Source organism: Sturnira hondurensis, unplaced genomic scaffold (assembly GCF_014824575.4).
Source record: "Sturnira hondurensis isolate 20B ecotype Veracruz unplaced genomic scaffold, ASM1482457v3 Scaffold0006413, whole genome shotgun sequence".
In the NCBI taxonomy this organism is placed as follows: domain Eukaryota; kingdom Metazoa; phylum Chordata; class Mammalia; order Chiroptera; family Phyllostomidae; genus Sturnira; species Sturnira hondurensis.
The window spans coordinates 33,352,949-33,368,271 of NW_028079044.1; the positions used below are offsets into that span (position 1 = coordinate 33,352,949).

At 37.4% G+C, this 15,323-nt stretch overlaps 1 protein-coding gene across 2 annotated transcripts in view; it reads left to right on the forward strand.

Annotated features, from left to right (window-relative positions):
* Positions 1–15,323, forward strand: part of PKHD1L1 (PKHD1 like 1) — a 142,280-nt gene that overhangs the window by 36,906 nt on the left and 90,051 nt on the right. For both annotated transcript variants that reach the window (XM_037048406.1, XM_037048408.1), the window contains exons 18-26: positions 822–979; positions 1,844–1,957; positions 3,365–3,514; positions 4,500–4,624; positions 5,766–5,929; positions 7,187–7,359; positions 12,281–12,428; positions 12,922–13,076; positions 14,985–15,107. In XM_037048406.1, the coding sequence (XP_036904301.1) occupies positions 822–979; positions 1,844–1,957; positions 3,365–3,514; positions 4,500–4,624; positions 5,766–5,929; positions 7,187–7,359; positions 12,281–12,428; positions 12,922–13,076; positions 14,985–15,107 (1,310 nt within the window). The remainder of the gene's footprint in view (positions 1–821; positions 980–1,843; positions 1,958–3,364; positions 3,515–4,499; positions 4,625–5,765; positions 5,930–7,186; positions 7,360–12,280; positions 12,429–12,921; positions 13,077–14,984; positions 15,108–15,323) is intronic.

Genomic DNA, 15,323 nt, shown 5'->3' on the forward strand with positions numbered 1-15,323 from the left:
TCCATTGTGTAAATGTACCATAGTTTTTGGATCCAGTCATTTACCAATGGATATGTAGGTTGCTTCCAACTCTTGGCTATTGTAAATTGTACTGCTATAAATATTGGGGTGCATAGGTTCTTTTGGATTCGTGTTTCAGGGTTCTTAGGATATAATCCTAGCAGTGGAATTGCTGGGTCAAAAGGCAGGTTTATTTTTAGTTTTCTGAGAAAATTCCATACTGTTTTCCATAGTGGTTGTACCAGTCTGCAATCCCACCAACAGTGAACTAGGGTCCCCTTTTCCCCACAACCTCTCCAACATTTGTTGTTTGTTGCTTTGTTTATGAAGGTCAATCTGCCTGGTGTAAGGTGGTATCTCATTGTGGTTTTAATTTGCATCTCTCTGATAGCTAGTGATATTGAGCATCTTTTCACCTGCCTCTGGATCCTCTGTATGTCCTCCTTGGAGAAGTGTCTGTTCAAGTCCTTTGCCTATTTTTTAATTGCCCATTGATCTTTACTTCAAGGTCCCCAAACTTCCTTTTGTTTGTCTTAGAATACATCCTTGTAAGATTATACTTTCAGGGATCATTTCTATAGTTCGTTACAATACATCCTTGTAAGCCACAGAAACGAACAGCATGCTATCTTGCTGTTTTCCTATTTCTGCTGTGAATAAATCTGCACAAATTCCAGAATCTGCATCTTCCCTCTTCATTTCTATTTTGTGATGATAGCACCCCAAATGAAACCAATTTTGTTAAATTTGATTTCTACTATGGATGTCTCGATATATTTTTAAATTCACTTCTTAAAATTCTGTTTGGTACTTCATTGCAGGAGACTTTGACTTGCTTGGCTATGAAGTATTTGAAGGATATAACATCACACTGGATATTACAGAACAAACCAAAGGAAGGCCCAGTTTGGACACATTTACACTGACTTGGGATGGGATCCCTTCTAAGCCTCTTACCCCGTGGTCATCCGTAGCTGAAGTATGCTGTGTTAATTTTTTAAACAGAAACCCATTTAAGCATCACTTTCTATTAAAAAAACCACTTTTAGTAGTAGTAATATTCTCCTAACTGGCATGCTGGGTTAGAACCAACCCATAGTGGACACAGAAGGGAGGAAATATCACAGAGACAGAACAAAAGGGGATTTCTTAGATCTATGCCAACAGGGTCCAATGTATCTCCATGTGGGAGTTACTGAATTTTGACAATGTCCTGTACAATGAGTTTAACTTAATATTTGTCTGATGATTAAAGATCACCTGTCATCCCAAGTCCTTAGTTCTAAATGCCATTTATATCCGTACTTTGCCAAAGAAATAGATGTGGAGATTATAGGAGACCTCATGAATGTGTATCAGTTCCTGTGTATCTGAAATTATTTATTATTTTTAAATAGGTTTCAATATCTGTATCTCTTCTTTTGAGAAAAACAGAATGCATCATATTGTGTGGGGGTTTTTTTCCCAGTGAATTTTGATTAAATTTGGAAAACTATTCATTTGGAGTCCATTTAATTGGGTGCTAATTTATTTAGGTTTGCCTCATTTTTCTCTTTTTAAAAAACTATTAAACAAATATATCTATCTTAGCAATAACCAAAGAAGCTAATATTAGCTAATTGGTTGTAACTATCGTCATTATAAATTAAAACTCTTGAAAAAGTTATAGGGCACTAAAATGATCACATATTAATTATTTAGGAAATGATCTTTTAATTATGGCTAAAGTATGGGAATTATCACATGAATGGGTTGTAGCTAATTAGTTGAATTAGTAATAGAATTGGTAATGTTCTAACTTCATGAAAAAAGAACCTGCGGAAGTTCATATCTGTCAATTTAGTTTCAGGCAGCAGTGGAAGAAATGGTCAGCGCTGAGTGTCCACCACAAATTGCAAATTTTGAAGAAGGATTTGTCGTGAAATACTTCAGGGATTATGAAACTGATTTTAACCTGGTATGGACTGTTTAATGAACTGGGACACTGACCAATTAAGAATTCATATAAATGTTTGAAATGCTGTCATTTTTTTCGAACCAGCAATAATTCCTTATCATTCGAAGTCAAATTGCCAATGTAATTATTCGGTAAGGGCTGTTCTAACATCTCTTTGCATTAGAAAAGGATTCACTTGTGAAGGCACTATTTCCACTGTACCTGGGCTTTCTTGATCCATAGACAGTAGACAAATGTAAGATCTACAGGGGCTTTTGTTTGGTTTCTTCCCTTGGACACAGAGCACACACTCTGTCGTAGGGTGTTCCATGGGAAGTCACTGCCCTTGCTTTTTGACATCACTCTCAGCTCAGTTGGTACAATGCCTGGTGATTATGTATTTCTCGGTAAGATATAAAGATTTTTCACAGATACGCAGTGAAGAAAATTTAAAATACACTACTCTCCCAATCCTTATTTTGTTCACTTAAGGAAGCCAGATAGATTCCATATCAGAGTAAATATCATCAGAATAAGAAATATGCTAGTCAATTCAGATCAATACTCTATAAATAAATAGGAGTCCTTCAAATATAAATCATTTGATGCCTTTATGAAGAGGTTTATTAGTGAAAAAAAGGGAAAATCCACTTAATAGGCTATGTTTTCAACCCAATTTAACAAATCTGCATGTATCTGGGCTCTCCTATCCTGAAGGTAGTACTTGCAGGCAGGGGAATTGCCCAAGTAGATTTACATTCCACCTCGTTCCTTCCTCATCTCTCATCCTCATCACAGCACACTTTTTGTTCCACCTTCTCTTGGCAACTTGCATTTTATAGCAGCTGCTTGTCTGCCTGTATTCTACCCTGTTATGAAGCCCTTCAGTCCCCTTTTCCTTTTAAATAACTCCTTTTTATCTTTAAAGACAACGCATGTGCCACTTTCTCTTAGTCATTTTTCTTGATGCTTTCAGGTGAGTTAGACACCTCCCTTCGGCCTTTGCTTTAGGATACTTGGTTCCTTTGTTCCCAAGGGGTAGGTTTTGTGCTCAGGGACAGGGTTCACCATTTGAACCCAAAGGTTAAACAACAATCAGATCCACAAACAAACAAAAACCTGGCACACAGTGGACACTGAGTAAACATTTGTGGAAAGAAAGATTAAATGTCATTAAGGAATGCATAATAATGGGGGAAGATAGGATTTTGGAAATACATTGGCGAGGGATTATGTGATTACAGATCCAAATGAGTGATAGAGAGTGATAGCTTTAGACTTTCAAAGGAGAGAGAAAGCATTTCAAGGTACAGCCGTTTGGGAAGCAGTGAGATCTGAAGTGGAACCTGGAGGGCTTGGATGGAGATGTTGGGGAATAAAGCAGGACAATAAATCACGTTTTCACTTGAAATATTACCGTTTATGCAGGAACATGTTAATAGAGGGCAGAAGACAGCTGAGACTGATGCTTACTGTGGTCGTTATTCCCTGAAAAACCCAGCTGTTCTTTTTGACTCAGCAGATGTCAAACCAAACAGACTACCATATGGAGACATTTTATTATTTCCTTATAATCAGGTAAGCTCAACAAAATGATATGCTAATTAAATTTGTAAAATCCCTTGGTAATAAAATCTCATGAAATTTTAAGACAGGGAGAAGTGCTTGTCATGTGAAATCACGTCACATTGGACAGGCCCTGTGGTTCAGTTTCTGGGTGCATGGGATTTTCTCTTCTGCTGATTCTCAGAAAAAGAAATTAAAATAATACACAGTACCATGCACATGTATTCTGCTTTTCCACATAACTTCAAAAAATTATTTGCATGCAACTTTAAATACCAAGACAATTAAATATGCTTATTTGTTCAATATGCCTTAATCAACTTTGAAGAAACAAAAAAAGATAGCCAGGATAGAGTGATCTCAGGGAAAAGTGAAAAAAAAATTCTGAGAAGGGGAGTTGGCAATTTTAGGATAGGAATTTAAGAATCATAGATTTACCCTTTCTCCTGTTTAAAGTCCCAAGTTGTAGTACATGTTCTGAAGTTGGAAGTTCTAAATGTATTTGGTATTCTTGAGGTACTGTACACCATTAAAACTGGCATTTCATCATGATTTTACAGAGATATCTTCATCTGTAAACACTCAGCTGCGTTCACCTGTTTCTCTCATTCCCCTCTCTATGTGTAATGGACTTTTACATTCCCTGAAGAGTTCAGTTAGAGATGGACCTCATCCTTAGGTAGCTTAGCAACTACGAGGAGTGAATTATTTCCATTTTTTAAGGGGACCGTATCTTAAAAAGAACAATAAAGAATTAATCATTCATTGTAAGGTCATTTCAACTCTCCTTCCTCTTCTATAAAATCTCCTCCAACTCTTCTGCACCTAATTGACTGAAAGTAATTTTTTATTCCTGGGTGTTGTGATACATTTTGTTTAGAAAAATGCTCGATAGATAGTTGTTTATTGGATTGGAATGAATGAACTTGAATTGCTATAAAATAATTTAATGGTACAATATTGGTGCTGATTTTTTTCATGTTTTTTTTTTGTGTAGTTATGTTTAGCCTACAAAGGATTCCTGGCAAATTATATCGGTCTAAAATTTCAATACCACGACAAAAGCAAAGTTACTCGAAGCACTGATGTACAATTTACATATACTTTTGCTTATGGAAACAAGTAAGTCACCCTATGAATTGGATAACTTAACTTATACTAGGGTATGTAGACTATGAAGATAAAGCAAAGCCATTGTTGTTTTTGATAAATCATGCACACCATGGGTCCAGCTGCCATTTCCGTGCCCTCTACATAAGCTTCCTAACGGAAACAGTTGTACCAAAAATAAATTGATTGATCATGAAAATAAGGACTGGTAGTGTCATCATCTCCAGTAACCATTTAAAAGGCAAAACAATGGTAAACTGTTAAGTATACCAAATTTTCTAAGTAGTAGTTTTTAAAACTTAAGTGTCATATAATGAATGGGATTCTACCGAGAGTCCCTAAGTACTTTTATTATTTTAAAGGGCATGTTAACTCCCTGTAGCACTGCATATAATTTTCTATAACTGATGAGTTTGCAAACCATGAAGGAAATGAGAATAAGAAATGCCTAAACAAACTAGACAGTCAAAAACTGCAGCATTAGCTGTAAAGATGTAAAGATTATTGTTAAACTCTACTTTGTTAATTGGATGGCAGCATTTCTTTTTGTTGTGAACTATCATAGTAGAATTGCTTAATTGTAATTTATGGGGTTCTAGTGCAGTTAGTGTGTCATGGAAAATCTGAATCTAAATTACACACTTAAAAGGTACTGTACTATAAATAACTCAGTACCTCCCGCCCCTTAGAACAGGAGACAATGCATCTCAAATGAGTTTTTGGGGGCAGTAATATCAAGATTCAGTTTTGCTTCTTAGTAATGGACTGAGTTTATTTCTCTAACCCTGACATTTTCTACTAAAATAATTTACTTCGCTTTTGGGTCATATGTGCTATACATCAAGGTGTATGCTCCTTAGTTTTCTTATTGGTTGTTCTAAAATAGTTTATATTCCTGTGGCTACTGCCAAGAATGCAAATAAAAGATAACCTATATTCGGATGCAACATAAAATCTTTTACTGCTAATGTAAGTTTCTGTTATCTGCTGTCCCTTCTCAGGGCTGCTTTTCTGTGCTAGTAAAGTATGCTTGATGGTTTTCTTGGGAGGAAAAAAACCTTACTCTTTAAGCTCTTAATGCTTTTCACAGTGCATTTGCTGGCATTAAACGTTTCAACTGATCGATATAGCTAATTAATATACCCTATTTCAGCTGGACATACACTTGCATAGACCTTCTGGACCTCATACAAACCAAATACACTGGGACTAACTTTTCCCTTCAGAGGATTGGTTTACAGAGAGCATCAAAATCAGAGCCCTTCTATGTGGACGCGGTGTACCTTGGACAGACCCCTACAACTTCGGGGTGGGACGGTAGGTGGCGTCATTTCACATCTGCTTAAACCACCGAAATCTATTTTATAGTAAATTCTTACCATGAAGACTACAGTTATGAGTTATTCTTTTTGCCTAGTACTATTATATAATCATTATCTAAGGAGTAGGGCCAGGCGATTGCTCTAAGTGCATCCTTAATGTAAACTGTCATTACAGCAAAAATTGGGTTTAGAGTCCTGGATTCTGTTGACAGATACGTAAACTGTGGCAATCATTTTCATTTTGCTCTGTTTGATTTTTGAGAAACAACTACCAACATAGAGAGGTCTGTTTCTAAAAGGCTACAATGGACATTGTTGATGTGGACACTGGCATCAACATCTATTTAGTAAGATTGAGCTGAATCTGTCCATGGACTTGATTAACAGTAATTAATAGTGTGGTAAATGAAAACTTTATTTCTGCTAGTCTTAGGATTGTTTTTCCAATAATCTCAGTAGACTCTCACACACATACATATACATATATGCATACACAGATATACATGCACATATATGTGTATATATGTACATATATTTTATATATATTTATATATATAAGCTATGGTAATAAAATAATTAAAGTTAAACTGTGATTTTAAAATATCAACCTAATTCTAGTCATCTTAAAAAGCCACTATTCCCATTCTTCGGAGCTTTTCAAGTGCAAGACAATGAGCCGACTGGTAAAAAATTAAATGTTGCTACTTTAGAGTCACTCCTTTTGAATTCGCTATCATCGAATCTACATTGTAACTGGTGGAACACACGTGTAAGACAGCTGATTCATGCTGGGATAGATGTAGCTTGTCAAAGAGCACTCATTCAGCACCTACCCAGTGGCAGGCATTGGGTTGGGCCCGAACAAAGCACAGCGAACAGGAGAGCCCTGGCCCTGCTCTGCGGCAGGAGCCCTGGTGTGCGCCACATGCAGGGCCCCTGGAACAAGCAGAGATGACCGGCCCATGGGCAGCTACATGGAACCCAGGGTGTGGTGGCTTTTAAGTAACAATTTATACAATTTTTTATTTGTGTGTTTCACCTGATGAGGCTCATAGGTCAACAAGCTTAAAGCTTTATAGTCTAGAAGTGAAAGTTTGCCAAGTACCACAAACTATTTGCCTTAAGATCATCTTCCTAAAATTTGATTTTAAATAGTGCATTGCATGCCATGTGGATATCACTTAACAGTGGTTTTCTTTTTTAACAGCAGAATTTATGCAGTTTTACTTTCCATTTACTTTATGTTCTTTAGAAATGCCAAAGAGAAGACTCCCAGCATTAGCAAATAAAGGAATATTTTTAAAGCACTTTCAGGTGAATCAGACCAAAATTAATGGATCAAGTATGACCAACCAATATTCTGTCACCATGACATCATATAATTGCAGTTATAATATACCCTTGATGGCTGTGAGCTTTGGGCAGGTAAGCCTGGAATTTTACAAGTTACTATTTACTTTTAATTTATGAAGCATTAGCTTTCATCTACTAAACTTTCTCTTTAATCTTTACAAATAGGTGACATATATATTGAATATCTTTTAATAGGATGACACAATTATTCTCAAGGCAAATGAAGACTTGTTGAAGTTGAGCATGAATAATCACTTTAAACATTAAAAAAATCTTCAAAAATATTTTTATGGGCCCTGGCCGGTGTAGCTCAGTGGATTGAGCACGGGCCTGTGAACCAGAGTGGCTGGTCCAATTCCCAGTCAGGGCACATGCCTGGGTTGCAGGCCAGGTCCCCAGTAGAAGGCGTGCAAGAGGCAACCACATATTGATGTTTCTCTCCCTCTCTTTCTCCTTCCCTTCCCCTTTCTCTAAAAATAAGTAAATAAAATCTTTTAAAAATATTTTTTGAGAAAAACAAGGATAAATATTCTTGACACTGTCAGATTTAAGTAGTCTTCTCTGTTGATTAAAAAGAAAAATGTGAGCTCATTCCATAAAGATATTTGAACAAAAATTATTTATTGAAAGAACATTTTAGGTTCTTTGTGTTTTTCGATTGTTCCTGTTATAAAAACACCATTTAACTTTTTCTGGTGTCAAAACTGATACAGGGAGGAATGAGACAGTTTTCGACAATTCCAAAAGGATCTGACAATTTTTTGTACAGCTTGGGTACTGTAGCTTGGGTTGTTTAAAATAAGCATTAAATATTACAATGTGATGAAATTTTTTAAGTTAATATCCTATAAAAAGATATGACAATATAATTTCTTAAAACAAACCAAAAACAAATATAATAAGCTCAATATTAAGGGTTAAATAATGATTAGATATTGTAGTAGAGTCTCATAAAGAATGTTTTGCTAACTAAACAATTTGTGATTAAAAATACAAAAAAATGGCAAGTATTTCACAAAAATTGCCTTTATCCTGTTCTGGCTCAATGTTTTAATTTTAGTATCTTCAAGATGAGTGTCTTGTAAATACTTCTCAGTCTTTTTCTCTTAGCTCTACAGCAAAATGTAGTAAGTAATGTAGGGCTTTGTGTTGGCAAAGCATCTGTATCAATAGTCTTCCTGTTTTCAAAATGTCTCATTAAAATTGGTGATCATATCCTCTCTAGCTTTAGCTAACCCAAGGTTAAATTGTAGAATATGGTATTTATATTTTTATAAATTTTTTAAAAGTTCAAATTAAAGATACTTGCAGTAATGTACACACAAATGTCTATACCCATGACTTGTTTTAAAAACTGTAACCCTGAGGCCATTAGAGATTCATATGCAGTTGTAGGAAATAATACAGAACTGTTTCCATTTCCCCCCAACAGCAACATCTTATATAACAATAGCACAATAGCACAACTGGAAAACCGACATTGATACAATCTACCAAACAAGCTCAGTTCTCCTTGCTTTAGTTGTGTGTGTATGTGTAATTCTGTACAATTTTATCACGTGTGTAGATTCGTCTGACCACCACAGAGAGATTCCATCAAGAGGATTCCTCCTGCTACCCTTTTATAGTCATGGCCACCTCCCTCCCTTCTTCACTCCCTTCTATCCGACCATCACTAACCCGCCCCTATAATTTTGTCCTGTCAACAATGTTATGTACATAGAATCAGAGGTTATATAACCATACATGTATGTGCCCCTTGAGACTGGCTGTTTCACTGGGCACAATTCCCTTGACACTCTTCAAGTCGCTGTGGCTGCTAGTAGCTCAGACGTTTTGGTTGCTGGGCAGTGTGTTTCATGACATGGGTGCCCACAGTGTGTTTAACTGCCCACTTGGTGAAGAACTCGCCAGTGGTTTTGCATTTCTGGTTATTACAAATAAAACCAAGATGAACGTTCATCTGTAGGTTTTTGTGTAACATGCATTTACATTTTTCCAGGTTAATTGCCCAACAGTGCAATTAGCACATATATAGCTTTGTGAGAAACTACCATATTCTTTTCCAAAGTGCGCTATACCATTTTACACATTCACCAGCAGTGCATGAATGATCCAATTTCTGTACAAACTTGCCAGCATTTGGCATTAATACTATTTTTAATTTAGCCATTCTGTTAGGATATCTGCTGATAGCTCATTGTGGAGTTACTTTGCATTCCCTAATGGTTAAGGATGTTGAACATCCATATACCCTCTTCTGTGAAATGTGGGGGTTTTTTGCCCATTTTCTAATTGAATCATTCTCTTCTTTTGAGATTTTAAAGCTTTTTATATATTCTAGATGCAGGTCCTTTGTGTATTTGTGTAGTTCTATACAATTTTACTGCATCTGTCAGTGCATGTGGCCCCAGGTAAGTCTCTAAATATCTTCTCCCAGTCGGTGCTTTGCCTTTCTCCTTAATACAGCATTTCATAGAGCAACAGTCTAATTTTGATGAGATCCAAATTTATCAGTTTTCCCATTTTACGAATGTTCCTTTTAAGGCTAAGCTGAGCCCTAAGTCCACAATGTTTTTCTGTTTCTTTGCTGAGCCCTAAGTCCACAATATTTTTCTGCTTCTTTCTGAAAGTTTTATAGCTGTGCATTTTGCATTTAAGGCCATGACCCACTTTGAGTTAATATTTGTATAAAATGTGAAGTTTTAGGTGGAAATTAATCTATTTGCCTACAGTTCCCGTGGTTCCAGCACCATTTATTGAAAAGACTGACCTTCCTCCATTTAATTACTTTTTCACTTTTGTCAAAAATCAGCTGAGTGTATTTGTGTAGGTATATTTCTGATTTCTCTATTCTGTCCTGTTGCTCCATGTGTCAATCCTTCCACCAACGCTGACATGAATCTCTTGAAAACCGTAGTAGGAAACTGTCGTCATCCAGGGTTAGACCCCCTCAAAACCTGGAATTTATTTATAAAAACTGTGTATTTATTCTTACATGTTTAAACTTTAGTCACCTTCAAAGTACTCTCCATTTGATGTAATACACTTTTTCCCACTGTTCTAAACAGATTTTGAAACCTTGATTTTCATGCCTTTTTGTGCTTCTGCCGTTTTTTCTCTTCCACATCTCTGTTGGTAAAACATTTCCCTTTGAGGACATTTTTTACCCCGGGACACACAAAAAATAGTTGCTTGGGGTGAGATCAGGTGAATGGGGGTGGGGCACAGGAGTCATGCCATTTTTGGTCAAAAACTGTTGAACACTCAGTGCAGTGTGGGCAGGTGCACTCATAAATTACCCACTGTGAAATGGGCAAATACCTTGAAAAAAATAAAAAAATTCACCGAAGCCAAAGTCAGCCTCTCAGAACAATGCCAGCTGGTACACTGATACAGATGAATTCACCTAGGGCAGGGCACCTGTACTAGAAGAGGCCCACCCTCCAGAAGATATTTGCATCTTTGTGGGGACCCCCTCATATGTGTCTTAATGTGGGGAACAGTGACTCCTCTCTATTCTTCTAATGAAAAACTGTTGCACGCTATTCTAAGACCTGTGTCATTTCATATAAATTTGGGAGCAAGCTTGTTTATGTCTACAAAATTCTTGCTGATGTGTCAGTACGAATTGCATCAAACCTAGATTTAACACCTCTATCATGGAGATAATTAACGCCTTTATTACGTTGAGTTTTCCAATCCATGAACACTATGTGTCTCTCCATGTATTTAGGTCTTTCTTTTATCAGCCTATTAGGTCTTCTTTGATTACTTTTATCATGATTTTGCAATTTTCAGGTCAGATCCAGGTCATGCTTTGTTAGGTTTATACAAAAGTATTTCATTTTTCTTTGAAGCAATTGTAAATGCTCTAGTGTTGTTAAGTTTGGTCTCCACATGCTTGTCATATGTACGGAGAAATGGGACTGGTTTTGTGTGTCCATCTTATGTCCTGCCACCTTGCGGAAGTTTGCTGCATGGATTTTACAGAGTAAATGCTCTCCTGTGACCACGACTGGGATCAATATAACGAAGTCATTAACTCCAAGGGTCTTCCTCGTGCCTTCTCCTTGTCATTAGATTACTTACTTTTCACCCCTAGAGAGCCACTATTTTGACTTCTGCTTAATCATATCAATGTGCAAAACGCCTTTTACATCTAGCTTATTATATTTGATATTGTGAGAGGCATGTATTGCATGTAGCTGTAGATCCTTTTTTTTTTATTGTTTTACAGTGCTCCATGGTGTAAATATACCACAATTTATTCACTCTATTGATAGCATTTGCATCATTTTCAGTTTGGGGCTATTGTGAATAAAGTTGCTACGAACATTGTCTCATATTTCTTTGACACTTATGTTTACTCATTTCTGGGGGCATTTAAATTCCACAAAGTTAACAAATGACTGTGAGGAATCAGAAACAGGGCAATATGATTTTCACTATGGGAGTTACAATCTATGGATTTTTATAGCACGTGTTTCTTTTGTCAAGAGATTAGCTCTCGGCATCGTCAAGTATTTCCCGAGTCTGGACCACTCATTGTACTGATCACTCTCTTCCTCATATTGTTAGTTAATTTTCCAATCCCCATGTATATTGTCCCTGCAAGGTTGTTAGGTTTTTGGTAGCCGCGACTGCATCTCAGGTTTCTTTGCCTCCCCACCACGATTAGCACTGTACCTTGAATAGAATGCCTGCTTGATATATATTTGTTCCTTGAGTGATGAAGGGTACATTCTGCATTAATGAGGAATTACTGTGGTTCCAGCTAATTGCGGCACAGATGACAGGTGACTTTGGCTTCATTATTGCAGCTGTATAGGTTTGGTCTGTGTTGATTTATGTGATTCTCCTTGATGTTCTAAAGAATCCTGAGTACATGAGGCTCATTTACATCATGTCCCAGAATCCTACTATGGTGAAAGAAACCCTCTTAGCTGTTGTCATGTTTAATTATTTTATCAATATTTATTTTGGAAATTAGATGATCATGAACAAGACAGAAGATGAGTCTGTTTACAGAGGAAATAATTGGCCAGGGGAATCAAGAATCCGCATTCAAAGAATTCAAGCAGCGTCTGCACCCCTGAGTGGCAGCTTTGACATTCAGGCTTATGGGCAAATTCTCAAAGGTATATAAAAAAAGTCCAGAACATTTTTATATGTGTCTATTGGACAATCCTGATCTAGACTAACATAATAAACATCTTGCTGTACTTCTTTCTAGTATTATTTGTCTATATAATTTGCATAACTTAATAATGTAAAGATAAATGATCTAGAACAAATTACATTTTCATATTTTATTCATTGCTTTACCAAATATACCAGGTTATATTTTCAACATTTTTTTCTCTTTCATACTCATAGCCTATAGGTTGCCTATAAAGTTAACTGATGTTACAAATAAAAGTATTCGAGCCAAAGCTATAATCTGAAACACATTACTCATGTAATTTTTGTTTCTAAGAAATATGTAAATTCTCGACATAAGTAGGAGGCAAATTCACCTATTCTGTATTAAAGGAAGACAGCTGGTTTACAAGCGCTCATTCACAGCACACACTGCATGTATTTTAAGGATGAAATCGTTTTGTGAATCCCTGACTCCATCTGTGTACACAGGCCTCCCCGCCGCGGTGTCAGCGGCAGATCTGCGGTTTGCTCTCCAGAGTCTGGAAGGAGTGGGGCCAGTCTCCGTTACACGGGAGGGAACCTGCGCTGGGTACTCGTGGACCATCACGTGGAGAAGCAGATACGGGAAGCAGGATCTTCTGCAGGTTCCCTTACTGGGCTTGGTTTCTGTTTTCTTCTGCTGGATACATGCTTATTTGCACCCCTCCTCGGTCTAAAAAGAATCAGAGACTTTGTATATATATTTTTCAATTTTATTTTTATTGTTTATGCTGTTACAGCTGTTTCCATTTTTTCTCCCTTTCCCCACCTTAACGTAGCGCCCCCACCCCAAGTGCCACCTGTAGACTAAACATTAAGGAAAAGAAAACGAGGAGAAGATTGGTCTGAATTAAGTTGACCATATGCTCTCGGTCATGCAGAAGAGATGCTGGCATTTTATTCCCTCTTCCCTCTGGGACAACTCTGGGAATATATATTGGAAGACCTTTGCTGGGGGCCCGAGGAGTGTAGGCAGGGCCAGTCTCAGAACAAAATCTGGGGGTACTTTCAGGGCCGTGGGAGCAGGCGTGATCAGCCTCACTGTCTATAATTCTTCCACCGTCCATGAGAACTGTGTTCTGGGGCAGTGGATGATTTTAAGGCTTTAAGAATGACTTTTTCAACTTCAGAAGGTAGTTGCACCTTAGGCTCCCATCTAATTACCTTTGATTAGTTAGAGTATGGAAGAGGACAGGAGAGGGGAGTCCGGCAGGCTGAGTAGTGAAGGAGAGAAGTCTAGAAGAGACTCTGGGCTCCGGTTGTCAAATGTTAAAAAGATGTTCGTATGGCAACCAGGGTGTGAGGGAGCAGTCTCTCTTGTGCTCTGTTGGTAAGGAAGTCAGTTAGTATGACCTTTTCCAAGGATAGCTTAGGAGTTATCAGAATATAGATACCTGTGATTCAGCACTCTTTTCTATACCTAACTCTTTTCACTGAAATAAGCATAAAAGTATTAAATGATACAGGCACAAAGCTAGTTGCTGCAGGATTAGTTGTAATAATGAAAACCTGGAAACCTTAATTACCCCAGTCGGTGGAAGGGTGGCCGTGAAAATGACCCACCCTGAATGTAGACCCACCTACGTCCGTGACGTAAGGTGATAAAAATACAAAGCTCTACTTAAGAAACCATTTTGGAAAAAAGGAAAAGGAGAGGAAAAGGAAACAATCAAAGAATGGCATGTAAACATAGAATACCATGTGCCGTCCACAGGCCCGCTGCATGCCCTAAGGATGTGGGGGGTAATTAAGAAAACACACGGGCATGGCCTGGAAGTAGAATTAGAAAATTCTGCAGCTGACACAGTCATGACTCGTCTCCCTGTGGTGTCTCTGCTGACGTCTGTGCATCTGCAGCCTTCTCTCTCCCGACCAGCCTCTGCTGCTTATTCATCGCTCTTCTCCCTAGCCTGTGGGCTCCCCATGGGCCGAAGGGAGAGGCCTGTCTGTTTGCTAGCCCCTGTGTGTACCACAAGGCTACCGTGTTGGTAGAGGGATTTTGGAATGGCCGAGTTGCACATTTTAATTTGGTTTTATTTTTATTATTGGTGGAGAAGAAGATTCCATGAGTGGATAAAAAACCAGGATAATCAGAAGTAAAAAATGCTAAAAGTAGAAAAGCTGACTCTCAGGTGGAAAAAGGACTGGAGTTTTTAATTATTTAAAAATTATTTGTCACAGGGGTCATATTCAGAAAAAGTGTAGAACATTCTGAGAAAATAAAATGTAGTAAACGTATCTTCCTTGGACATATTTTATTCTAAAATTCAAACTAATGCTAGTTATGTAATACAAGTTGTAATTGGTGCAATATACGCAATGATCTTAGCATTTTTTTCCTAGGGTAGATTATGCTTATTTTTGAAGAGGCTCCTTTTCCAGTCAATGTGACTGAAATGGTTTTGAATGTCTTTTTATCCTCTATTTTTTATTCACTCTCAACCATACTTAATTAAAAAACAACTTAGCATGGTCATCATAGCTTTATGTTAAAATAGTTTTGTTTAAAATAGATTGATGATTCCAACCTTACTGGAGAAAAGGCCAGTGTGACAGTCAGGAAGACGAAGGAAGGTGGCTTATTCAGGCAGCGTGTCCTCGGAGACCTACTTCGTACACCCAGCCAGCAGCCACAGGTATTTTGGAAACTTTCCGCATGATGTTTAACATCGTTTTAAATGTCTAACTGGTTCGTGATACATTAAAGACCTGCTAAAACAGGAGAGATGACACCTTCATTTTCACGTGACTATTAGTGTCAACAGTTGATCAATTCAATAACATTATGTTACGATTTGGGGGAGAATTATATTCCTTATGATAAATGAGTTGATTTTTAATCTGTACTACTC